This window comes from Ips typographus, linkage group LG10, assembly GCF_016097725.1.
Source record: "Ips typographus isolate SLU linkage group LG10, UJ_Ityp_2.0, whole genome shotgun sequence".
In the NCBI taxonomy this organism is placed as follows: Eukaryota; Metazoa; Arthropoda; class Insecta; order Coleoptera; family Curculionidae; genus Ips; species Ips typographus.
This window is the reverse complement of record NC_138431.1, coordinates 7,492,796-7,519,687: the sequence shown is the minus strand read 5'-3', so window position 1 is coordinate 7,519,687 and position 26,892 is coordinate 7,492,796. Positions and strand designations below refer to the sequence as shown.

Below are 26,892 nucleotides of genomic sequence, written 5' to 3'. Positions count from 1 at the left end.
ATAGACATCTCAAAGTGCTAGAAGCCTCTAATAGTGATTTGAATGTTCCAGAGGCCTTTGAAAGTTTCTAAAAATCTTTTCAAAAGTGTCAGAAGCCTCTAGCAGACATTTCAAATATGCCAGAAGTCTTTGGAACATTCTAATGGACATCTCAAAGTGCCAGGAGTTTCTAATAATAATTTGAATGTGCCAGAGGTCTCTGAAAAAGTCTAATAGACATCTCAAACTGCCAGAAGGTTCTAATAATGATTTGAATGTGCCAGAGGCTTTTAAAACTGTCAGAAGCCTCTAACAGACATTTTAAATGTGCAGAGACCTGTGAAACATTCTAATAGACATCTCAAAGTGCTAGAAGCCTCTAATAGTGATATGAATGTGCCAGAGGCTTTTAAAATTTTTTGAAATTCTTTTAAAACTGCCAGAAGCCTCTAGCAGACATTTTAAATGTGCAGAGACCTCTGAAACATTCTAATAGACATATCAAAGTGCTAGGAGCCTCTAATAATGATTTAAATGTACCAGAGGCCTTTAAAACTTCCTAAAAATCTTTTATAACTGCCAGAAGCCTCTAACAGACATTTTAAATATGCCAGAAGTCTATGGAACATTCTAATGGACATCTCAAAGTGCCAGAAGGTTCTAATAATAATTTGAATGTGCCAGAGGTCTCCGAAAAAGTCTAATAGACATCTCAAACTGCCAGAAGGTTCTAATAATGATTTGAATGTGCCAGAGGCTTTTAAAACTGTCAGAAGCCTCTAACAGACATTTTAAATGTGCAGAGACCTGTGAAACATTCTAATAGACATCTCAAAGTGCTAGAAGCCTCTAATAGTGATATGAATGTGCCAGAGGCTTTTAAAATTTTTTGAAATTCTTTTAAAACTGCCAGAAGCCTCTAGCAGACAGTTTAAATGTGCAGAGACCTCTGAAACATTCTAATAGACATATCAAAGTGCTAGGAGCCTCTAATAATGATTTAAATGTACCAGAGGCCTTTAAAACTTCCTAAAAATCTTTTATAACTGCCAGAAGCCTCTAACAGACATTTTAAATATGCCAGAAGTCTATGGAACATTCTAATGGACATCTCAAAGTGCCAGAAGGTTCTAATAATGATTTGAATGTGCCAGAGGCTTTTAAAACTGTCAGAAGCCTCTAGCAGACATTTTAAATGTACAGAGACCTGAAGATTAGCTGTAATTGGTCTATTTGAAATTGCCTGTGATTGGTCTAGTCTATTTCATGTCGCACAGTTGCGGAAAGTCTAGGATTCTGTATTCGTTGAACCGTTGGCAATTGCCTACTTATCCGTTCTCTAAACTGTTAAGGAATGAACCAATATCCCTGTAAGAGTAGAAAAATAGACTTACCTTGGTCTTGAAACCTACGTTTCGGTGGAAAGTTATCACGGTTTTCAGGGAATCTAAAAAACCACACAACTTAAACAGCGGAAACGATTAATTATATACCAATATATTGAAAACACTGTGGCGTTATTAAAATTGACTACCATCTTGTTGTGCTAGCACCGAACTGAGACGATCACTTTGATATTTACAACAACAAATCCGCTTGTTCAAAAACTCCGCTGTGTGTAAAGCCTAAAACAGCCTTAAAAACTTTAAAATTGAGCAAAAGCAACATAGAAAAACTAAAATGATGGTTTAACCCCCACCACCTCCGATCTCCTCTTCGTACTGTTTCCGGAAACAATCTCCCATGGGGAAGAAGTCCCAACACCGTTGCTGGTACATGTTCCACACGTACGTTTCCTGACCGGTGTACTCAGTGTCGGGTTTGTTAATCAAATGCATCAGGAAGAACATGTAATTTGCCAGGTTGTGTTCCTGTTGCACGTGAGTGTCAAAACCGTGCGGCACTTTATCCAAGTAACCCTTGTCCAGGCCGCAAATGAAACAGTTTGAATCCATGTCTTCGATCACTTTCTCCAGCTGGTCACGAAGCTCACCAAACGCGTCAATGATTAAACCTGAAGAAGCAAAGCAACATCAACTATAATCAATTGAAACTTTAATTTTACCTTGAATAATAGCCAAAAGAATGACGATAACGAAAAAGAAGAAAGTTATATCAAACATTATCCTGTACGCTTCATAGTCGTCTCCATCTGGTGGTTCAATCTCGTCACCAATACCACCACCAGCTCTAACTCCTTTATACAAGTGAAACACGAAACACTACAAATTTGAATGTTTAAAAAAAAAAACAAACTAAAATTAGCTGAAAAAACTTACGGTTAACATGTCATGACACTTTCGATCAACCTCGTCATTCTCCTCGGACACGTAAAACTTTCGGAAGAAATTAAACGCAATCACCGTGTAAATGTATACGATAATGGTGAGCAGCATCACAGTAAGCACCAGTTGTTTGCCGTTGTGCGTAACCGACTGCAAAATGGTGCGCAAAGTCTTGAAACCCACGGCAACGTCCAGCAAGTGGGCGGCGAAGAAAAAGTTGTTAAAGTTGCCCAAAATTGAAAACACAAAGTACCAGAGCGAGTACAAGAAGGAGTTATCCGTGAACGTGACTCCTGACTTCCATATTTGATAACGCCAGTCTATGTTGATTATGCTTGGGAAGAAAGTTTGGTACAATTGCATTGCAAGTTTAAGAATACCGAGGGGGGTAAACCGCTGCGGTATTATGGTGTAGAAATTTTAGGAATTAATGGGCAGAAAGTTTAGTAATTTCAATGAATTCCATTGGATTGTTTTTAAAAATTTTCACGTTCTCTAGAGACACAACTTTTATACGTCAATAGAAAGCTTTGACATATAAAAAGTGTGGCAACTAAGCTCGTTATTGAACAAAATAATGCACCAAAAAAGTCCAGAAAAATTAGTAAATTTTGACACCCTCTAGCGACCAAACCGTCCAACCTACCCATTCAAATTGAGAGACTGTTAGAATGCTCATTGCATTGGCTATCCATTGACGTATAAAACACTACTAAGAATAGTGCAAATAAACGAGTTATTGAAGATTAAACAAAGGGATGCACAAAAAATGTCATAAAAAAATAATCAACTTTGACGCTCTCTAGCGGCCAAACCGTCTAACCTATCAACCCAAGTTGGGAAATTTTCAGAAAGCTCATTCCATTGGCTATCCATTGACGTATAAAACTCTAGCAAAAATAGTGCAATTAAGCGGGTTTTTGAGTATTAGACAAAAGGATACACCAAAAAAAATTGATCAAAGTTGACGCCCTCTAGTGGCTAAACGGTACCACTAACCAACTGACTTTTCTACTGGTTTGGGTTAATTTGACCCTGGAAAATACGGTTACATGAGCTACTAGGTCTACTACGACGTAATGCATAGAAATTCCTAGAAAAACCGATTTTGCAAATGACATTTTTCGTAAGGGTCAAATTTGCCTGAAAAGCCACCACTAGTCCAATGGGGTTTGCGTTATATTTGGCCACTTAGTGCAAGCGAAAATCGACTTTAATGATTTTATTTCCGCAGTTTTGCTACGGTTTGTGCCAAAAATCAGAGCCGTACCTGATCAACTTAAAAGAAGTTAGAGTGGTTACAGTCAAGAAAAACGTTTAATTAGCTTTGGAGCCCTCAAACGGTCATATTTTTGGAAAGCCTATTATATTTTCTATCCATTGACATATAAAAGTTGCAAATAAACGAGTTGTCTGAGAATCAAGACAGCTACTACTTTAACCTTCAATAACTCGATTATTTTGACAGTTACAGAGTGATTCAATGTGTCAATTTAAAGAACAAATTTCTCAAATAAGTGACCTAATACAAACTTATCTTAATTTTGAACAGAGAACCAGACAAATAGAGTGTTTAATTTGAAAAACGTCTTTTTTTAGAACTGATGTCTTGCGCTCTTTTTTTGACCATCCAGTATAATATATTTTATCGCTTTTATTCGCCCACTCTTAGAACAAACCTTGTATAACACGACAAATCACAAAAACCAAGAAGAAAACGTTTCCTGATATGCATAAATTAAAATTATTGTTTCGGAGACATTAATACACGAGATATGTCTAGAATATGATGTGGAATCCAAAACTGCAATAATATACAAGGTGTCCCATTTAAACTACTTTATCTACTTCCGGTTAAATCGTTGCACGCATATTTTCTTATTAAAAAAAGTTTTTTTAGACTCTCCAGTCCAGTGGTAATTCAGAAAATTAGTGGGTATTGTTAGGTTAGGTTAGTTATTGGGAATTACTGGACATTACAAGAAATTAGTGTACAAAATTATACTCAGCGGTTTACCCCTCGAAGAATACTTACTACCAAATCAAGCTTTTACTGCCTTCATCCGCTTCCTGCTGCTGGAAGGAGGTTTTCTCCATTCCTAGCAAATTACTAATGGACTCAAAGTCGTAGGTTTCACTGTATTTCTGGCGCACCTTCTTCTTTACAAATTTATCCCAGTAGTTAACAGGAAATGACCTGAAAAACACCACTTAACCACACAAACCCACCAAAAGGAATGACATATACTTTGCCGATATAACCAGCTTATCCCAGTGAGACTTCAAGTCGTCATCCTCAGGCTGTTCAGCTATGAACAAACCCTCAAACTCCAATCGACGAGCAATCTCCTTCTCTCTCTTGAATATAGCCAAAGGCACCTATAAAACCCCAAGTTAAAAAAAAAACAGCCTTAAGCTACACTATCACCTACCTTTAAGTGGTAATAAGCAATCAACATGGCTAAAGAGACTATAGAGTGCAAAGCAGCAGCCAGACGCATCACATGAGCCATATAATAGAAATCCTCATCCACTATTACCAACTCCGGAGGGTCTTCTTCTTCCTCAGAACCTCCGGAACCACTTCCTTCTGTCGAGCCTTCAAACAGGCCGGATCCTTTACCACTACCGCTACCGTCAGAATCTCCACCCAATGTGGTGACCTATATACACCTTAAATTTCAGTTAACTCGTTTTATTTAAACGTGAAAGTTCAACCTTGTAAAAGAGGAGCATGAAATTGATGCAGAAAGCCAGCACCAATGCGACGTATTTCAAATTATAGAAGTTTCTAGCCAAAAAGGAAACGGCACGATGAGTGTAGGCGCTAAAGTTGATTTGTTGCATGGCAGATGGTTCGGTGGTGGTTTTTGCTTTGCTTTCGGACTCGATAGCTTGCATGGCTGCCTGTTGGGCGGCTTGCGCCTCGGCTTTTTCCTGGGCAGCCAGTTTGGCCTGTTCTCCACTGCAAAAATCATTTATCTCAATCTCCTCGTATACAGTAAAAATTGCCACACCAGTTATCCGTCAAACGCTTGTCAAATCAATTTCGAAAAAAAAATCAAAATTTCAGTACTTTAAGAAAACCACAAAAGCCCCCAACATGTCGGAATGCAACCCGGCGCCGACGGCACTTTGTCCCGTCGGCTTCCTCAACGGCTTGGACATATGCGACCCGGACAACTACAAACATCCCCCGTTCATGTTCACGCTATGGTACTTGGCCCTGCTCGGAAAAGCCATATACGACAAAGTTATGGAGTTGATTAATTCGGAGGGAGGTGACGGTGGCGGAGGTGGCAAAGACGACGGTGGAGACGAAGGGGGAGCAGAACCAGAGGAAGAACCCGCCGGTGATGAACCTCCTCCTGACGATGCTTAAATTGTTAACATCCTACAGTGCCGTGTAGAATCGTTAAGGGGGTAATAAATCGGTTTGATTGATCTATGATGAGGAGAAATTCTAGAAGGGGTGTTATTTAATTTGGTCAAACCTTGGGCTTCTAGAACCATTTTGAAAGATCCATAGAGCTCTAAATGTAACTGAGAATCTTCTTAGAAACACCAGAGGTCTCTACAAATGTCTTAAACTTTCCTAGAATTGTTTTAAATTGCCAGAGGCCTCTATGACCATTTTGAAAATTCCATAGACCTCTAAATGTTACTAAGAATCTTATTAAAAGCACCAGAGGTCTCTACAAGTGGTCTAAACCTTCAGAAGTTACTGAAGAAACTGTACCACTTTTTTTGAATTACACTTGTTAGTACGCCCTCTTGTGTTTCTTTTCCAAAGCTGAAAATAGTTTCTAGCGATTCTTTGGGTCTCTTTTAATACCATTTTGTTTTCTCAAAAGCTCTACGATTAGCCGTTTCTAAATGTAAATAATTACTGAACTACTTACCCCAACAAGTCAGACAAAGACAAAGGTTGTTCGGGTACTTCGCTTTCAGTCTGTTCTCCGCTTTCTTCATGTGAACTTTCGCCTTCTCCTTCATTGGCCGTCAATGCAACACCACCAGGTGTAGGTTCACGCGCTACCACTTTATGCCTTTAAATTTTACAATTTCACTTACACTGACTTAGATATTTGCTAAATTGTCACTTACTGTCCAGTTTCGTCCTTGGATACGTCCATAGCTAGAGCGGGTAATTGAGCGTTGGGATCTTCGGCAGGGGGTAGTTGCGGTAAAACTCTCAAGTGGCTGACTTTTTCCTCTTCCTTAATTTCGACCACCGGTTCTTCCACCATGGGTCCGCGCATCAACGACATTAACACCCCCAGGAAGTAACGAATCACCATTGCCACGCTAAAGCCCGAGTAGTAAAACGTGTAGAAGATCAGTTTGAAAAAACCTTGAAAGAGAATAACGCAATTGTAAGTTGAGAGTATTTCAGTTTGGTCACAACTTACCGATAAAAAGTTCTGGAATGGTCATCTGCTGCATTTCGCTGATTTTATGTTTAATATTAGAAGGACTCAACGCGGACAAGCCGTAGTAGATACCGTCTTTAAAGGCCTGATAAGATCGTCGAATTGGATCTTTGCCACCCCTAAATCACCGTCTATTACACCTTGACCGCTCCAACACACACTAACGTACCTTTGTTCATCTTCGTCCGTCATATAACTGTAAGTAGTTGCCCTGGCAGGTCCACCACCACCCGACTCCTCCACGGCCATCAACGCGCTAGCGTGCTGCATTTCAAAGATCGCGTCTTCGCAGAAATTAATGAACGCCTCCAGCTTCTCTTTGTCCCCACCTTCAGTCACAATGGAGTAGAAGAAGGCACGTTTCGATTCTTTGATTTGAGGTTTTTCCCATTGTTCGATGTTGGACTCTTTGATTTCAAAGTAGACCCGTTCGATGCGCTTGCTACTACCTGTTTTCAAATTATTTTAGAGCAATTTATGCAGTTTTCAAGTTTTAAGCACTAAAAATGTTTGAAAATTGACTTTGACTAGAAAAACTTCAGTTTTTATAAGTTTAAATTCAAGTCAATCACTTGATATCAATTTCCAGTTTTCAGATCAATTATAAAGTTGTAAAATGTGTTAAAAAAACTTATTTCATGAATTTGATGCGAATTTTCAATTTTTAAGTAAATTTTTTGGATTTGAACTACTTTTAAGACACTGACCTAATATTTCAATGCGTCCTAAGAACGGTTCAAAATAGTTCAAAACTGATCCTGCAGTTTCTAGAAAACGAGCCAGTCTAGGTTCATTGGGCATGTGCTCGGATAAGTTGGTAAGCAGCACGGCCAAGTTAAAGCCGATTTCTTTAGCTGGTTCGTGGAATCTGTCTATGAATCCGACATAGTCCACTTTACCGTCGTGGTTCGTTTCGCAGCAAGCCAGCAAGAACTCGATTTCCTCCCTAAGTGTTTTAGTAATACTCTAGAAGTGGATTTTCAAAAAAGTAATTAACATACGGAGTGTAGCTCTTTTGCTGCTCCATTTTTTCTTTAAAGTCTTTAGGGTAAACCCAGCCGTCACTGTTTATGTCAATCTCTTGGAAACTAGCCGAGGACGTAAGATCTTTCAGCTTCAAAAACATATCAAAGTATTTGAGGATCAGTTCTACGTTGGACGCGCTTTCTACCAGCGTGTCCACCATTTGCTTTCCAATAGTACCGTTTACGACGTTACCTTAAACAAATCCAGGCTAAAACATTCTAAATTCCTAAAAATTTGTTGTAATGTACCTTCAAGCATAGACAACATCATGGTGATCATGTCCTTCTGGAGATTGAGCAACTCTTTGAGCAAGTCTACTTGACTAGAGTGTTTTGACAGTTTGTCTTGCATGTGCGAGAATAAAAAGAGAAAACCACCGACCGCATCCCACAGCCTAGAATGCGCCAAAGCTTGCTGGTTAAGAGTGCACGGACCTTGGATGACCTCAGTGAGGGTGTTGAACACTTGACTGGCCACGCCTATAGCTTTAAAGAAGTTGGCTTTGCCCGCTGGATCTATGAGCTCTTTGCTAGAGTAGTGCCAGTAAAAGTCCATGATAGACTCCTGAAGCCGTAGCAAGTAATCCACAGTGCAGATTACCACGTTCACGGTTGTGGTATTACCGGCTTGGGTTCGAAGGTAGTTTTGCCATTCTACGAGTATGTGCGTTTTATTTTTGTAGACTCATCACAATCTCTTACCCAAATTGTGACCTTCACAAGTCAGCTGGATGAACCTAAACAAGGCGCAGGTGAATTCAGCGTCGTGCATATTTTTCTCCCCGGCGGCACCTAAAAACACCATTCAGTACTACAATCCCATCAATCTTGTAGCTTACCTTCAGAACCAACCCCCAAACCTTCGGCTTTCGTGTTGCGTTCGAAAGCGTCCAAGTCCAGAACGCCGCAACTGTTCATCAAACCGGCGATACTGGTAAAGAATCCGACGTCTTTTTTGTCTTTCAAGTGATTGAGCATGCCCATTTGGATGTCGAAATTACCGCCACGCAAAATGGAAATACCCAATTCCAGAGTTTTCATTACCATCTCAGAAGGGACGCCCTTGCAGGCCGAAATGTGCAACAACACCATCTCGGCTACGCCTCGATTAGCCAACCTGGCTTGGTTGAACAACAGTTTTTGCTTCTCCATTTCTTGTTCCTGTTAATTAAGACACAACAACTAAGTATCACATCTTAACACCAGATTACCACAATTAAAACCTGAATTACCTTAAGCTTCCATAAAGCTCTCTATTTAATATAAGACACATGAGTTAAGTTAGAGCAAACTGTATTAAGTTAGTAACACTTACGTGAATCGAAGTTCCACCCTCTTCACCCTCTCCTCCTTCTTCCCCACCTTCCTCGCCTTCTTCCTCTTCTTCACCGCACGATTTAGCAATGATTTCAGCGTAGCTCATGTAAAGAGGATCCTCTTGAAGAGCACCAGACCTGAATACTACAACTTTAATATTATTAGTTATTTTAAGACGATTAACCTAAACCTTTCGGTCATGGCTCCCCGGCAAAACGTGGTGACTAGCTGCGTTAAAGGATCTGGTTTGCCTTCTTCCTCTTCTTCGTCCTTTTTTTTCAATTCAGAGTCTTCAAAGCTTTGAGTGAGATCTTCGATCATCACTTCCTGACCGACGTTTTCGTCTTGCAGCCAGTTGTCGCGATAAGTCCGAATAAAAATGTTGATAGCCCGATGCCTACATAGCAGAGATTATCATTCTCAAAGTCATCAATGACACGCTGATAGATTAGCAGACAGTAAACAGTACCTGTTAAGCTTATATAGTGGTGTACACCTAAAACATGCAAGAGCCGCTCGTCTACGCGCGGCATTCATAACTTTCCTCCATCCTAACCCGCCCAATTTCGGTTTGGAAGTCTTTCAGATTAGATTGGGTTAGCGCAAAACAAAACCAAACACAAATTAGTGTAAGGAGTTAATAAAATTTCGGTTAAATGAGCGAGAAAATCACAGCAACAAAAAACACCGTGTTCGGTCACGAACCTGGGCAAACTGTGCAACGAAGCTTGCCGGAAACAAGATAACACGGCCCGTTTTCTCTGAGTCGAAACTATAGAGCGATAAACGCCTTTCTGTTGCTGTTGAGGATGATCGATCTGGCAGGAAATAATAAATGAAACGCCACAAAACCCCGAGAAAAAAGCAAATGGTTGGAAAATGTACTAATAAAACCAATCACTCACCATGTGTAGCCCGTAGAGAACTTTACTCATAGCCACAATCCTTTCCACCGTTTCCTCTAGCTGGTTTTTACCGTTGCTGTCCAAAGTATTCACCGTAAGACTTTTTTTTCCTAATTTACTGTAGAGGTAGTGCTGCCAAGACATTTCATCGGCAGGGTCGATCTTATCGGGAAGAGTCAGTTGAGTTTTGGCAAAATCTACTCGAAACACAATTTACTAGCCTGAAACCGGTCAAAAGCGCAAAACGTACCAATAATTTCGTACTCGGGCAGTTTCTTAAGGAAACGGTCCTTGCAGTGCTGTACCAGTTCCTGTTCACGACCGGCGAACAAGTTTAAACCGACCGGCAATAAACGCTTCAAACAAGCCACCATCAATGACGCTTGTATTTCCTTATCTTTGTCCCGTTTTTTGTCGCGGTTCTTCTTCTTTTTCTAAACATTTTATTGTCGCGTATATTTAAGTTTTAATTTGTCAAAAAAATATATTAAGAAGTCCAGACAAGAATAAATTAATTTATAAAACACACCAAAGAGTATAGCGTCTTATCTAGTCGTATCTACTGACTGTTGCGTCACATATTTTATTTCCTTTTATCAGACAAAAATAGAAACGTTCTTAAAAGTGCCAGATTCTTCTACTAAGTGTCTTAAATCTTCCCATAACTATTTTAAATTGCCAGAGGTCTTTAGGACCATTTTGAATGTGCCAGAGACTTATAAATGCTACTGAGAAGGTTCTTAAAAGTGCCAGAGGCCTTTAAAAGTGTCTTAAAGCTTCCAAGAATTGTTATAAACTGTCAAAGGCCTCTAGGACCATTTTGAATGTGCCAAACAACTATAAGGGCTACTCAGAACCTATAGAAAGGGCCCAGAACCCTGTACAAGTGTCCATTTTTAAATTGCCAGAGGATTAAACAAGTATTCTAAATTATTATTGTAGCTTCTGGCATCAGATTTAATTAGCGACGTACGTTTCTGCTGGTGAATGTGTCGCAACTGTCAGAAGTCACTGAACAGACTATAACATACCTTAACCTTTCCCACTGAAGGTTGACTACCATCAGTAACTACAGTCCTTCTGGTAGCAGTAGGCATGATTAACACCATATTATCGATTTCGTTGGCCGAAATAAAGTTTTGTTCTTCCCTTAAAAAGTACTGCGAGTTCGACCAGATATTGAAGATTTCGGCCACGTGATTGTACAGGTGTTCTGCCTCTTCTATATTGTGACGTAGCCAGTGATTCCTTTGCAAATCCACGTATTTGATCAGCAACGGATAGAAGGAGTAAATGTCGCGCACCAACAAGTGCCAGTCTTCTTGAATTTGAGTTTCAATCTGAAATTTTGTTTCGTAAATCTGGGAAAATTATGACAGTTTGAAACTCACTTGGGACGTATCGTCTGTGCTGCTCTTAATAAACCCGCGCAGACTCTCTTCTTTATGGAACATCGTCTCTGTTCTTTTTCTAACTCGTTCGGCTAAAGGTAGGAAGACGTCTTTTAGTAGTTCTTCGCTACTGTTGATGATAATTTGTTGGGTGTAGGCGGCGATCCGAGTCATCCAAGGCGCGTTCTCGTTGCCAATATTCTTTTTAATCAACTTGAGCACGTTTTTAAGCAGTTGGTTCATGTGTTCTGACGTCACCATGGACACGTGTGACCTGTTTTGATACACTTCGGTAAATCTAGTCAGCTGTAGCTTTAGTTACTAACCCTCCAGTTGGGCTGACAGTGTCAGGACCCTGCGACCACCAGAACGGTAAATAAGAACACAACATAGGCATGATAACATCGATAATATGCGGATCATCCGCGTAGGTTTTGTTACTTTCCACAAACTGATCTACTTCAGACAAAATCGCCTCTAAAGTAGGCATAAACTGCTCCATTTTCGAAATAATGTCTTGCGCCTCCAGTGAGTGATCGGCTGAAATGTCAAACCAACATTCACACTCTATTAACCAAATAATAAAAGAGTGAAATTACCAATTCGGTTGAGCAATGAATAGGGGTTGTTCTTGTTGAGATGGGGCTCCAAAAACGCGACAGGGAAAGTTGAGCTGAAAGCCCCCAGGCAGGACCCCAAAGCCGGTTTGTATTTTTCCATTTCGATTTTTAAGTATTTGCGATCGCGATGCAAAGTTGAGTCGGTTCCCAAGTGATAGAGTCCTTGTAGAATTTTGTAGGAAGCTACTTGGATTTCGTCCACTAAGAAAAAAAAGAATATTTCATTTTCTTAGTATTCAGCTTTGGCAATTTTACACACTTACGTAATAAATCACTGCCGTACTCGCAATTGGCCAGATGATCAAACATGGCGGTCAATACCGGCAAAACCACGGAATTGACGTAAAAAAGCGACGTGGAAGTTTTCAGGTGAGTCCCACGCAAATGGCTGTATTTACCCTACAACCCAATAAGTTTAGTCTTATAAATTAAAAATAAAAACACTGGTAATATCCTAAAGATAAAACACTTACCTCTTGTAGGTTAATAATTGTATGACTCAAATCATCTGCCGTGTTATTAAAGAAAGTCAACATTGACGTTCTAATAAACTCTGGGCAATTTTTGACCAAAGACTTAGCGTCGATGCCCTTCACGAGCACTTGAAGACACCTAACCGTGATTCGAACGTCGGCGCCAAAAGCTGCCAGTCTAGAACGCAAGAGGCTGGCCAATTTGCAGAATAACGCCGCTACCATTTCTTTTTCCTTCAAACTGGCCGCCCCCGTCAAGTTTGTGGCGGTGGCCACAGCAATAAAATAGTTCCTATGGGTGGAAAAATATTTTTCCATTAAAGGCAGCACCACTTTGGAGAAGAACTTGATGTCTCTCGACGATTTAACGTAGGAGTTTCTGCGGCTGAAAGTCTGCGACGGTTTGAGTAGTTTCATGTTAATGGTGGCTTTGTCCAGGTACTGGATGAGTTTTTCCAGCAAACTGTAGGCAAATCGTAGTTCGATAGCGGGGCCTGATGTGGATTGTTCGGTTTCTTGTTGTCCGCCACGGATAGGCCGGTGCAGCTTGTAGCCCTGGTATTGAAGATACTTGAGAAACTCTTGGGAACGTTCTCTGTCCTTTTTCTTTTCTTTGTCGGTGAGCAGGTCGTATGGCACCAATTGGGGGTGAATTCCTCCTACAAATTAATTTTCAAATTACACTACAGCAGAGCTTTGAGCAATGAGTGTACCTCCGCAAGTAGTCAACTCCTCCCTCTTCTTTCTAGCCCAAATATCATGCGAATTTTCGGCTAAACGTTCGGCCATATTCTGCATTTCCCTCGAAAGAGTTAAGTTGGTCATATCGACCGGATGAGGGTTGTAATCAAAAGCACTAGTGCTTTCTCCTCTTGCAAATTGAGAACTTCTATTCGTAGACGGCAGATCCACTTCAGTGTGTTCTACTGACCAGCCCAAAGCCAGGAGAGCCTTTAGAGACTCACGTACAGGTTCTTTGTAACTGAAAGTTTGACAAGTAGCACAATTTATTACAGAAGCTTCATAAATTAGGCTTACCGTTCTCTTTCATAGTCGTTAAGCATTGAGTAAGGCTTAAGTCTAGGGTGAGTCTTGTTGCCGTCCCAGCCCGAATAGGATTCACCGTGCATCCAGCCGTTCTCTAGTTTCCTGGAAGCCCAAGCGTCGTGATAATGTTCCGAAAATTGCTGCACTATGTTGTTCAGATCGTTGTTCAACTGAACTACTGAAGTATTTATAGGCTGAGGGTTGTAAGGCCCGTCAGGACCGGACGCGCTCTTGTTGGTGTACCTGTCCACACGCATTTTAATAAAATTCCAATCACTTTTTTTAAGTAACTACCATTCGTCATCGTAGTTCTTAGACAAAGAATAATCAGGAGGTAAGGCACAACCAATCGCAGTAAGGCAAGGTAGAGCTTTACCGAACAACTCTGGTTCATACTCCATTTTGCTAAGAGAGTCAAAAATATTGGAAAACAACATCATAGTAAGTCGTTTCTCTTCATCACTAGAAGCTCCGTAAGGCCCTAAAGTGCTGATACATCAAAAAACTTCAACTAAACACTCGAAAACCTACCTTGTCCTCCACTAGACCCGTAATATTTGGCGCACCTATCGTAATGCAATGTTAACAACCTCAGCGCTACCGTAGTGTATTCAGACAAGTTAGACACATCTACGGTGAGCTTTCTGAGTAGTTTTAGCAACATGGAAGGCTGCAGCTGACTGGTCAAGGCCACCAAGAAGTCAGACACTGCTTCACGCTGTCCTTTGGTAAGCATTCTGTTTTTGGATAAACGATAAACGGTGTGCAAAGTTGCGTCCAGCAACGACGAGTAGTTTTCCGCTTCACTGTAGAATTTACTGTGTTGGATCAGTAGCGGCAAGATGGAGTTGCCAATGTAGCGGTTCATGCTCAACGCCATGTCTGATTCGCTACCATCGTGCTGGTAGATGATTATACCTAGTATAGAGTTTGATCAACAAATTTTAAGGGTAAACTTACCCTATCCAACATGGTGGCGCACCTCAAATCGGGTAAGAAAGCTTCTTCGAGGAGTCGGTAAAACAATTCTTGAGTTTCAATGCCGTAGACACGCTCTAAGAATAAAACGACCGATTGTTTGTGCGGTGGCGTTAGTCCTGAGGGCATATCAGATTTGGGGCGTTCCTCGCCTTGCGCCGGATTATGCAAAGTAAATTTCAGGCTCAACACTCCTTGGAGATCTTCTAGAGGAACCAGAGAACGTAGAATGGCTCGCGCTCTTAATGATTCGTTTTTGCCCTAAAAAATGTGGTTTTAGTGCAGCTCAATTGACAATCTGGCTTAAATACTCACCAGAGAAATCACAGCAGAGTCAGGAGCACACCTACCCAGCAAATCCACCAGAGTGCAGTAAAAATTCAAAATGGCAGCCCCAGTATCGATATAGTCTTCATCCTCGTCACTTTCGGGTAAAGGATGCGAAAATTGCTGCAAGTTGACCGTACCTTCTGCTGATTCCTCCATCATTTTGCGGCGATCACTAATTCGTTCCGACATCTACACAAAAAAACACAGTAAACCAGGCACACGCTATAAGTGTTCAACAGGCTAACCTTGTTAGCGTCCACTATAGCTTTTAACAATCCTTCTCCTTCACCCCTAAGGGCAGGCCCTAAACACTCAGGTCTACGAATCAACAATCTAATAACCAAGTTGGCGTTTTCTTCAACGCTTTCGCCATTCACCCAAACGCAAAATCGTAAAAAGTCTAAGTAGCGTTCTCCTTCCACCGGATCCCAACCTAAATCTGGATAGCCCTAGATGGAAAAACGATTAAATAATATATTTCAAATGATTTAAAAACGCAAACCTTTTCGACGAGTTCAGTATTGGATTGAAGACCGCACCGTGACAGGTAAATTGCAATTTTTTCCAGGTAGTGCTCGCGTAAAGCCAAAGCTAGCTCGGTGTTTTCCATTAGAGAGGAGTAAGCAACGTCCAGAGGTGTAGAACCACGTAGACTCGGTCGTGATAGCAAAATATTGCTGTTGTCCAAAAGAAAGTCAAAGTGCTCAAACATGGCCTTTTGATTTTGTCGTCCGGTACGACAGAAGTAGCACAAGAAACGGCAACAAGCAACCACCATTTCATGAGAAGTATCCTAAGTTCCTCTTTAATATTGAATTAAGTGTAAAAAATAGTTTTTGTTACAGAGACCTTCTCTTTTGCACTGCCCGTTTCGCCTTCCGTAATCTGAGGTTGGGTGTTGGAGTCGGATTGAGCTTGCGATCGTCTGCCTAAAGTGTTGATCATGACAGCCATGACGTTTTCGTGAATTCTCAACACTCGAATCAAATCAGGGTGCTGGAAAAACGTATGATTGTTCACCAGCTTCCAAAGACGCTCCCGCATCAGTTCTTCCTCCTCTTGCGACATCTGAACGGGGAGCAAAGCCCGAATTTGACTGAGTCCAATCCACATTTCAGCCACATCAACTTTGGTTTTTGAGTTTATAATGTAAGTTTTTTCCAAAGCGCGTATTAGTTCACCCACTGAATCGTACTGTCTCACCAACAGGCTGAAATTAACACCATTACACTACAACACTATTCTAAAGACACGTTAACTTACCTAAACATCTCCTTGACTAAGTTTGGTAGCTCAATCTGAGCTTCCTCCGCCCATCTGACTATAGTACTGATCAGGACCTTTCTGAAGATTTCCTCAGGGGTTTTCTTCTCCGGTTCTAATTGGGGACACTTTAAAGAGTGGCAAACACACAAAACTGAAACTTACCAGATTCAGGTTTGGGTTCTTCTTCAAGCTCTTTAACGGCGTTGATTAGATTGTAAAGCTTCTTCAACGGTCCCGGCTTTACTTGTCCTTCAGGATTCTCCTCGTCTTCAGGAGCTTGTAGGGCTTGCAAGGACACGTGAACCATCAAGTGGTTGTGGAAGGTGTTCATACGTTCGGACAGGTCGTCGCCAAGGGGGCAGTTTTCTTTTTCGTCCTCTTCCATGTTCTTGAAGCCTAAAGTGCACAACTCATTGTTATTGGAGCTCTGAAGCAAGTGAAACTTTGTACAGGTTGAAAATGTTGTTTTAATTGCAAGTTGTGATTAGTCATTTAGAAAGCAATGTCACAAATTAAGAGTAATATAAGTGGATAAGGCAACCTTTCAACTTGAATGACGTGGTAGCTCATGATCTCTACTAATGAAAATCAAATTAGCAAACCACAATTCTCTTCTAACTTACGTACAATAATTATCACAGATTGAGGGTTTTCTTATTAACTGTTATAACGACTTATAATTAAAAATTATTCACTTTATAAACATTTGTAAAAATTGATAAATTTTACCACATAACTGACAGAAAAAGCCACAATTACCGAACATTCCTTCAAAAGTTATTGAAGCAGCATAAACAGTGACGGTGGTTGGCTAATTCGTACGTACCTTCGTTCTTAAACTTACTCAAAATAGCATTCATCTGCTCTCTAGGCGGACAACGAAACTCTTTGGTTTTCTTGGCAGCTACGGCCGAAGGTAAATCGGATTGTTTGATTTCAATGTACCTCCTCAACTGGTCGGTTTGCAAATCGCCGACGAAATCGTGACTGAAAGCGATTATCGACTCGACCCGGTGCCGTAACTGGATATCGCACAAATGATGCAGTAAATAGCACATTTGAAGTTTAGCACCCTCGGCCATTTTCATCTGTAAGAGGCCTTTGCGATGCTCGTCCTTGCCGTCTTTCTGGAAAGTGGGATCCCACGTTTCTGGACAAACCATAATCAGAAGCTTTTCCACGTCTTCGTCGCTCAACATCCCCACTAACAGTAGCCGATCAACCAGTTTCAATAATGGTCTGCAGAAAATAAAAAACTTGAGCGCACGAGTAAAGTAGTTCAAATGAACCACTTACAAAAACAAGTTTTCATTAGAACCTCCAACTGGGTCTCTGTTATGAACCTGGTTACTCCCCACTGACTCAGCCAAAGCCGTCATAACATAGTCTCGCACCACATCCAAGGGGAAATAAGGAGAATAGAGACTTTTTATGTTTTCAATATTGTCGCTACAATCCTTAAAGTTAACAAAAAAACATAAAAACAGAATATTTACAACTTTACCTAATTTCTGAAGTTTTCATTTGAGGTACGACAGACTCCATCTGCAACCTCCTCAAACTGTGTCCCATTTCAGGGGTTTCATACAAATCCTTCAATTCCTGCCCTAGGGGAATGACGTACTCGTTCTTGCACACCTCCCTAAAAACCATCAATTTTAAAACCAGCTCGTAACTGTTAAAGTCACAAACATTGTAGTGGCGGCCGCCTCCAAGTGAAGTGAAATCAGCAAATCGTAGAATCCTTGTCTCAAAGGTCCGCTCATGTACTCCGATTTGATGGCGTAAAGCAACTGCTTCTGGTCGACGTGATGACACAAAACGTGAGCAGCTTTGTAGTTGCTTTGATAACACAGAGCAGAGTATAATGTTAAAGTGTGGGCGTGGAAACTGAGCAGTTTGTCCATTTCGATCAGCTCTAGGATATCGATACACCGATCCTCTTCTGGCACATGCAGAGCCAACATGGAAATAGCGTCTTCGCATAACATAGACCAGCCCCGAATGTCTGACAGTTTCAGGGCGTGTACTTGAAGGTTTTGGTTCGGAACCTAAACGTTTTTGTGATTTATTTCAAATTTTTACTGGAGCTAGAAAATTAACTTACCCTAGCCCACTGATGCGGTTTCAAGCACTGAACTTTTAGTCTCGGTGGAAACTGAGGAATCACGTGCTTGGCACTATTCTGTAAAACTGCAGCGGACAACGGTAAACTAGTTGATGTACGTCCCAGTTCGATTTGCATTATCTCCTTGCTGGTGGCCTCCACGAAAATTGCTGGGAAAAGTTTAGTTTCCGGCTCCATCTGTGTACATTAATATCAAGTCCAGTTCGACTATTATATGCGTTAATTAACCTTAAATTTGTGAGACGTAGGTTTTCCATCACAAGTGAAACTAATATAACCGGTGGCTGCGTCCAAAAAGCAACCAATAAACATTCCCTGGGAAGCCCCCTTTCCTGACGGGTCCTGCGTGACCTGATTGTACAACTCGTCCGCTCTTACCATATAACAGGACTGTCGGTCAATGCTGCCAATACAAAAATTATAAACGAATTGTCGGAGAGAGAGAAAACACTCACAAATCAACTACGCGATCGTAATCGTCTGTCACAACCACCGAAGATTTCAAAACGTGATTGTAATTGAATTCCTTGCTGAAAAAGTGGTACTGAGTGGTCACCCATCCAACGTAGGTATGGGTCGGGTCCTGACCAGGAAAAATGCGCACTCCGTAAAAATATTCGTTGAGCAGTTTGAGACATTCGCCGTCGAATATTTCGTTTCCTACAGACTCCTTGTCCGAGGTTTGGGGGACTGAAAGTTGTTTCTGTTGGGGTACACCCGATGCTCCCTGATTCTCTCCCTTTTCATAATTTTATTTTATAGAGCATATGCGGAAGTCTCATCAATTTTACCTGATTTTGTTTCATTGTAGGACTCCTGGATAGCATAGTGTTGGACAAGCCGACTGACCGAGCGGTAGGTGTCATTCCATCCCCAATTCGTACGGAATGAGGCTCGGGAGTCCTAGATTTCTTCGCCTTGGCTCTTTCAGCACTGGAGGCATCTCCACGTTTTTTAGAGAAAAACCTAAAATTAACAAACTCAAAATCATTAAGTAATTTCAATTAAATTACTCTCTTTAATTATAAAGTTACCTCACAAAACTTTCGGTACTGCATGTAAAAGACAAATTTTAAAACAGTTTTAATTATAAAAATAGACTCACTTGAAAGGAGACCGTCCTCTTTTCTTTTTGTCTTCAGTTTTTTCAACGTTTCGTCTCGAAGTGTCGTAGTATCGGTTCATGTCTAGTTCACTGTTGGACCTGGGGACTCCTTTAGAGCCATTCACTTGTGGATCTACAAAAAATTGCAAGCTTGCCAGTTTTACAGTACTTTAAGAAACTCACATCCTTCCTCGAATCCATTTACTTGACCGCCAGTTCTTGATAGAGACCCTTTCCTAGGAGGTCTTGAAGGCAAAGCCTTTCCTTGTCCGGGGCTTCTGGATATTTGTTGCTGTTGTTGTTGCATTTTCAAGACTTCGTCAGACTCAACAGCGTCTTCGGAGTAGTTGCGATGTAAGCCTGCACAAACCCCAAATAAAACTTTTAGCAAACATAAAATTTAAATCATCAGCAACCTTTAATGTCAGTCATGGAAAATCCACTCTTCATTATGTTCTCTATATGGGCTGGATTAGGGGCGACCACTTGCTGATCAGCCTCCATCTTAAGACGATGTTGTCTGATTTTAATCTCGTTCCATCTGCGCATCTTCTCGTCCTCGCTGCAACACACCCAATTACCCAAAACTTACACACTAAAAAACCACGTACGTTATAAACTCAGAGTGACAAATCACCGGTAAACTAAGCCTCAAAAACTCCCAGTTAGCTTTTTCCATAGTTTCAAAGGTGTTGTGACTGATTTTCAAACAGGGTGGACTGTCCGACCCGGCCAAAATCCGTGTAACGTCGATTTTAGTGTCGGGCATATCATCGGTGTTCTCAAAAATTGGTTGATCTTTAGTATACCAGTAAGTTACTGCCCGGTTCATGTTACTACAAAAATTATTGTGATTAACAATAGTAATGTTAACGGCTTTAAATAACTTACACACAGAAAGGTTCGTAGCCTTCCTGCAATCCGCAGGTGGTAAAAAATTTCAAATGGTTCACGTCCTGACCGAAACACAGTCGGGCTTTCTGACCCACTCCTAAAGTGAAGGCTGGCACGAAATTGTCCCCTTGCACGTCAGCAAAGGTAGTTTCTCCACCCAAAGCATCCATTAGCAATTCGCCGTTAAGGGAAAAACCTTAGAGATAATAAAGTCTCTGTGTTACATTATGTTAGGGTGAATGAATTTTGACATGCACCATCATAGAAAAACGCTAAGCTTGTTCGATTAAATAGTACTAACACAAGATTAGGAACGTCAGTGGCTACAAAAAAAAAACGGTTAATGGAAAGAAGAGTTTGTCATGGAACAGCTACGAAATTACTCTAGAACTGGTAAATAAAGCGCGAGGTATTATTATTAAAAAACCAGATAAATACATAAGCGCTCGTATTTTTAGTCTAAAAGCGTCAAAACCGTCAAACTCTTACTTATGGTGTGGTCGATCAAGTCGAGAAAAACACCGACTACATCGCCCACTTGCCACTGTTTGCCAAACGATTCGGCCGAATTACTATACACTTTTTCCTCCTGAAGAACAAAATACAACTGTCACACATGACTGATGAAAATGGTTTACTAAGTAATCTGCGTTATTGGACCGAAACAAATACCACAGCACTGACAAAAAAATGTTAAGAGGGTAGTGCTGAGGCTTACTTATCAGGCAATCGCTTAGGTCCAGAATGCAACCGATTACGTCACCCACTTGCCAACGTTGCAATCCGAACGGTTCGCTACTACCACCATGGTATTTCATCAACTAAGAAAGCGTTTTTTGTTCAGATTTGAATTAAAACAATATTTGTCTAAAACGCGTTCATTAAGAATCACTCTGTGTAGACAATATGTATAAACAACATAACATTCATGAGTTAATTTAGAGAGTGACTTACATTGTAACCATCAAAAGCCCAAGTATTCTCGTCTGATCCTAGCATACAGCCGGGTGCGCAATCGGCTTTGGCCCACCCCACTCTCATAGGACCGGCAGTCAGAATTTCAAACTCAAAGTACCATTTGCCCGAGCTGACTGCGTAGTTCTTTTCAGCCCTAAAAATTCACCCTTTTCTCCCTGTTCTGTCCTTTTACAAAAATATTTACCGGTAAGTTCTGAAGGTGTGCTGCCTCAATCTGGCGGCTTCACTCAACAAAGTCTCCTGTTGTTCACCTGTGGGTGGGTCGATGATGTAACCGTATACCAACAAAGTCCGTACGGTTTCAGAGGCGGTGTCCCAGTTCGCCTTCTTGATGGCCTCGTCCACTTTATTGTAAGGCACCAAGTGGGGACTACGTAACAGTTCGGGATCCTCATTCAGCCCGTAAGTCCAATCCTGTTGGATTCGTTCTTTGGCCCATAAATTGTGAGTATTTTCCGCCAGTTGATCCACCAACTCCTCCAGTTTTGGGGTTAGGGTTATGGCGGTCAGGTCTAGGGGCGCTGGTTTGTACCCGTTGCCTTGCATGAAAGTCTCGTTTGGTAGTCGAACAGTTTTGATTCTTGACGGGGGTTTGTCCATTGTGATGTGATAACCCAAAGCAATTACAGTCCTGTTTTTATAATTGATAAGTAAAACAACACAGAAACCGTTGGAAAGACGTACTTTAAAGTCTGTACAGCCAACTGGCAATCATATCTCTTCTCAGCTGCTGGTAGTTTATCAAAGGGCACCAAACAGGGGTGAATGTGCCTCACGTCATCACGGTAATCACCCCAAGTCCAACCGGCTTCGATTTTGTTCATAGCCCACATTTCGTGGATGTTTTCAGCTAATTTGTCTTTGATAGATTCGATGTAGCTGGGCAATGTTACCTTAAAGCCCCAAACAATTAACTAAGCGTACTAGTGTAATTAATGATAAAACAAACCATGGAAGTGTCAACGGGATTTGGCACAAACGCAGTATCGTCTTCGACTAACAGTGGACCAGCAATAACGTTTTTATTCATGTTGCCAAAGTAGAAACAGGGATCTAAGTTTAAAATTTGTTGGGGCAAAAGGCTTTCCACTAAAGGTGAAAATTCGTCTGGAGGGCAGAATTTTAATTTTCCATGGTCTCCGCCCAATAAAAACCGGCAACTATGTAATACAATTAGTGTAAAAAAAAAATTAAAGCAAGATAGCTAATGAGTACCTAAGTTTTGAAGAACAGCTAATAACTGGAAAAAACATCCCGTCCAAATTGAAATTTCTAAAACTGCCCCGAACTGCATTACCGTTAAACGTAAAAGAGATCTGTGGAACTGTCAAGTCTAAAGCGCAACCGATGACATCGTCTAAATTAAAAGTGTTTTTGTGTGGTAACCTTTTTGTCTAAATTGCAAACTTACTTTTCCTAATGTAAGGTTCTTCTACATTGCCTACTACCTGAGTGGATCGACCACCAGTCCATAGGAAAGCCCCATCAAACCCAAACGAGTATAAATCATCGCCCACTCCATTGCCACCCCATTTCTCCCCACCACCAGGATACGGGATATAACCCTTAGCGTTAGCCCAACCGATTCTCAAATGCGGCATCATATGAGTGGTCTGTTCCAAATGATCAACGGTCACTTCAAAATACCATTTTTGGTAAATGGCGCTGCCCTCCACGCGACCTACAAAAATGTTTGGACGCACGCTTGCCACGTGATCCACCAGTTGCGTTTGCAAAAGCAGATTTTTTCCAGGGAGTAAATAGTCGCAAATGTTGTTCTGCGAACTGCGTACGGCCACTCCATTACCCACGCATAACGAACAAAGAACGTCGAGGACTTTCGGGTCTCGACCGTGTTTCTCAAGAAGGGAGATGATCACTTTGATGTGTTCGTCGCGCATCATGTTTAACGCTTCTGGAGAATCAATCAGGACGCAATGGAGGACATCCAGCATTCCGGTGCCTTCACTTGAAGCTTGTGATCCTAGTCTGGTAGACAAAAAATTAAACAAAATTTAAACTCATAATAATCGCTCACCTGGAGAAGAGCCAGTTGAGCCTGTTGGAGTTGGCAAACTGAGCGCAATTCGTGTGATTGCCTTTAATAATGGCGGCCAGCAGCTGATACAAGTACATAGAAATCAATTCCCAACTCTGATCGCCCGATAAAGCTGCCAGAAATCCTTGGGATGTGATGACATTGATCTTGTCAATGGCTTCGAGAATCAAGTTCAAAATCCCCTCTTCTTGGAACAAATCTTGTCGATTTCTTAAAGCTCTCAGTCTGTTCTGTTTCTCTTCGTGCTCCATATCATCCTCCGGTTGGGCAAAATAATTGATCAAGTCTTCCAGGCACATGACCATTTCGTTCAGATGCACCACTTGGAAGAACATTGAATGGCGTCGATTCACTTGAAGTCCTTCTAATCCGTTGATAAATTGGGTAAACAAGGAGCTGCATTTACGGATAACTCGAGCTGTTCGGGACTCTTCTTCTTGACTTCTACTAAAGTCCAGACCGTCGTCCATTTTGCCTTCTTCGTGCAGAACCGCTTGTTTTTCTTCCACTTTGCCCACGCCCTTTTTTTTCGTTTCGTAGGCTTTATAGGAAAGCCATAAACCCGATTCAGAGTGTTGCACTATAACGGTTGAGTCACCGTATTTAATTATTGCAGACCCAATCACTTCCAAATCCTTATCTTCAAGGACGACTTTTTGATCGTCTTTTTCGTGTCTCAAGCAGAATGCCGTCAAAGCTGTAGTGGCTTCTTCCCTATACACACAACTAAGCAACTCAATATTTTACTACAAAGTGTACCAACCTGCTGACTAAATAGAGTTCATTATTTTCGTTCACAGCTAGATACCGGCCTGTGGTAATATGTCTGATTCTCATTGGATGGCTCCAGTTAATAAAACCACCAGCCCACTTGGTGCGGGCAAGTTCCAGCCTCCACAAGGATCTGGCTTGTGACATGACACTACCACCCTCGTAGATAACAATACTGCAATTACAGAAGAAATATAAAACCTTCTAGTGTAACGTTTCCGACTCACTTGTGACCTTCTTCAGTGCTCCACGACGATGGTATAGTAAGACATTCGTCGCCTCCATGAAAAAACCGCAAAACGTCACCACCAAAAACGTAACCCACATATTTCATGCGGGAAATACCAGTGCCGTAGGGTTGCACCGACCAATGAGTCACGTGAAAACTTGCGTTTACTATAGACAGTTCGTTTTCTTTTGTCGTGTGCTAAAAATTTGATTAAAACCCTTTGTTATGTGGTAAAGAGGTGAAAATTACCAAATATCGTTCAGTGGCTACGGAAACCAAGATAAGATCGTCACCCACTCTGACTTTTTCACCCTCAGATCTGAGAAATTTATTTTAATATGATGATTAAGAATGGATTGATTTGAAGCTACCTTTGTTTGCTGGCTGGGTGGACCGTCCACCAGCAAGCTTCTCCTTGACTATGCTCTTGCAAACCCACATCGAAGGCCAGCTTATCGTTGCTAGAGCTTGTAGACAAGCAAGCTAAGTACTACACAAAAACGACCAGAAAAAATTTTGGAAATTTTTCAAAAATGAACATTCACGTCTGCCCACACTGGGATGAGTTAAAAATAGTAAATTTCCACTCACCATGTCACTGTTATGATGTCTCAGCAAAATGGCGTTACCGTACAATAAAGTTCGATGGCCCGATCCAGTTCCTTTTCCCTTAAAATCAATAAAAAGTTTAGAGTATACCCCAATAATCTTACCACTGATTTGTGGGTAATTCAGTTGAGGTTTTACAAAGAAAAAAGATTAATTATTGAAGGTAACCACCTATTTAATAATGTAAAACTCCTACTCATTTACCAACAATAAACATTTTTTTTAGGGAGGTTAGTTTGTTAGTAAGAAACAAAAAGAGCAATGATTGACTAAACAAAAAATTTGCAACAAATTTAGTGCCAATTACATTAAAAAAAAAGTAAATTTATAACTTATTCTTTTAAAGGTCAGAAAACGAATTTAAATTTCTCAGATAAACTAGGTACTATTTATACAAAGTCATTTCAAAGCAGTACATACCAAAACTGTCAATATTCAGGACTTTGTATAAAAATGTTATATCAAAGTAAGCCACATAGTACTACCACAAGTTAGTGATTCTACAATCTAATTTGAACAATTTTGACTGTCTCTGGTTACTTACAAGATTCTCGGAGCCCTGAAAAGCAAAAATAAATGAAGCCATGAAAAACACTAGTGGCAATAATAAACTGAACAGTGGCTGTTTGTGTTTATTACATATGAGTGAAGTTAACCAGTAAAGAGAAACTATCAGTGAGTAGAGTTATCGTACATTTTGGTTAACTCTGGAAAACGTTCAACAAAATCTGTTGTGCTGGTTCTTTTATGGGGCAAAATGCAACTTACTGTTTCGTCACCGGCTGCCGTCACCAATTCTTGCAAAGCTCGGACTGAAAGGGCTTGTTCGATCACAAACACGCATTGTGACAAATCTGGGGGAATATTCTAGAAACAAGTTTTACGATGGTTTTCTTGAAGTTTCTAGCTAAAGACTTACCTTGTCTGCTATGTTTTCAAGGAAGCAATGCCTATTACCAAAACCTTCAGCCGCCAAGCAAACTCGTTCTCCTGTGGCTGTACAGGAGAGACAGACCATGTCTTCCTATAGTTTTTAAATGAATAATTTTTAATCAAAATGTGATAAATACTTACGGTACGCAAAAATGAGACATCGTCCTGTTCGGACCCCCCTTCGGTTTCCGCCACCATTTTGGGGGTTTATCGTACGTCCTGAAAACAATAAAAGGGCCTGATATTAACCAGCCTTAACACGCAAAACTATTTTGAGCTAGAAATGAAATTGGAGCGATCGATTACGAAATTGTGGTTTGAATCGGCATAAACATGGCGCCACCAAAAAGGACGCTTTCAATTTTGACAGAACAGTTGATTCAAAGTTCAAGGTTTCTGTCATCTGTCATATATAACTGACACTGTTCAGAATAAATTATAAAACTCCCAATCACAATTTTAAAACAGTTACCTCTTACTTTGTTACATTATTTAGTTAAGAATAGATAATAAAATGCCGGCTTAATTTATGTAACGTTATAACAAATTAAGCGTGCACACGATCAAATTTAACACATTCTTGTTGTAACATGGATAAATCAATCTTAAATGGTTCAGTTTAGAGAACAAACGAATAATTTTCAATCAAAATTGCAAAAAAAAGTACTTACTGAGATTTGTTACATTAAAAAATTCTTCCACACACACAGCAACTATATGAATTTCGTTAGCGAAGCGCTTATAGGACTATAAGGTACGACCTATTTTTAATCTAAGCGGTGTTTTGGTATTTTTAGAAATCAGCCAAAATAAAATTAGAAGGCAGTGTGTGGGGCAACTTCTATGACAAATTCGCACTTTAGATGCGGTTCAAAATTGAGATACAAGTGCGCATTTCCCATTAATGCAAACAGCTTTATTAACTCTAATATCAGGCAAACTCCGTTTTGATAGCGATATAATTGTACTATAATAAGGCAACCCACAATACACTAGTTTTTAGCTATAATCAAGGAGGCAATATAACTACTTTCCCGGTCGGTTTAAAAACAAACTCAAACTGAGAAAAGGTTTAAATGTGACAGTCCTGGTGGAGGAATATCACGATCTAAACCACCCTTAATTAAAATGGTCCTT

The 26,892-nt window shown here is 40.7% G+C and overlaps 1 protein-coding gene across 3 annotated transcripts; it reads right to left on the bottom strand.

Annotated features, from left to right (window-relative positions):
* Positions 1–1,455: 1,455 nt before the first annotated feature.
* On the bottom strand, positions 1,456–26,839 carry RyR (Ryanodine receptor). 3 transcript variants are annotated; one of them, XM_081988073.1, is made up of 69 exons: positions 26,427–26,839; positions 25,897–25,974; positions 25,742–25,846; positions 25,591–25,689; positions 25,367–25,381; positions 24,805–24,882; positions 24,585–24,703; positions 24,463–24,532; positions 24,212–24,411; positions 23,977–24,159; positions 23,193–23,927; positions 22,566–23,143; positions 22,370–22,511; positions 22,104–22,314; positions 21,839–22,047; positions 21,339–21,785; positions 21,131–21,287; positions 20,666–20,765; positions 20,174–20,372; positions 19,894–20,118; positions 19,699–19,844; positions 19,466–19,642; positions 19,283–19,415; positions 18,969–19,143; positions 18,633–18,916; positions 18,406–18,580; positions 18,157–18,354; positions 17,742–18,100; positions 17,554–17,691; positions 17,346–17,498; positions 16,876–17,288; positions 16,212–16,445; positions 16,047–16,161; positions 15,633–15,993; positions 15,286–15,576; positions 15,029–15,232; positions 14,769–14,972; positions 14,436–14,714; positions 14,007–14,376; positions 13,770–13,956; positions 13,467–13,718; positions 13,142–13,410; positions 12,429–13,087; positions 12,219–12,354; positions 11,935–12,156; positions 11,662–11,875; positions 11,336–11,609; positions 10,976–11,284; positions 10,195–10,378; positions 9,945–10,141; positions 9,745–9,857; positions 9,230–9,436; positions 9,038–9,176; positions 8,562–8,883; positions 8,425–8,514; positions 7,972–8,376; positions 7,699–7,915; positions 7,405–7,643; positions 6,867–7,146; positions 6,677–6,816; positions 6,372–6,618; positions 6,167–6,313; positions 4,983–5,229; positions 4,697–4,927; positions 4,513–4,643; positions 4,300–4,461; positions 2,259–2,598; positions 2,045–2,201; positions 1,456–1,993 (listed from the first exon to the last, which is right to left on the bottom strand). In XM_081988073.1, exons 2-69 carry the CDS (start codon positions 25,951–25,953, stop codon positions 1,668–1,670), a joined length of 15,381 nt encoding a protein of 5,126 aa, XP_081844199.1. In that variant the 5' UTR covers positions 25,954–25,974; positions 26,427–26,839; the 3' UTR covers positions 1,456–1,667. The 3 variants fall into 3 exon arrangements, with proteins under 3 accessions (XP_081844199.1, XP_081844196.1, XP_081844197.1); XM_081988070.1 differs by lacking the exon at positions 25,367–25,381; XM_081988071.1 differs by lacking the exon at positions 25,367–25,381 and having other exon boundaries at positions 16,894–17,288.
* Positions 26,840–26,892: the final 53 nt, after the last annotated feature.

What these genes read in the sequence shown, in the direction of transcription:
- RyR (XM_081988073.1), bottom strand. Translation starts at nt 25,953, where the DNA reads ATGGTGGCGGAAACCGAAGGGGGGTCCGAACAGGACGATGTCTCATTT. An exon ending in ACGGACGAAGATGAACAAAG is followed by an intron (nt 6,817 to 6,866) that starts GTACGTTAGTGT and finishes ACGGTGATTTAG; the next exon opens with GGGTGGCAAAGATCCAATTC. An exon ending in TCATGCTCCTCTTTTACAAG is followed by an intron (nt 4,928 to 4,982) that starts GTTGAACTTTCA and finishes AGGTGTATATAG; the next exon opens with GTCACCACATTGGGTGGAGA.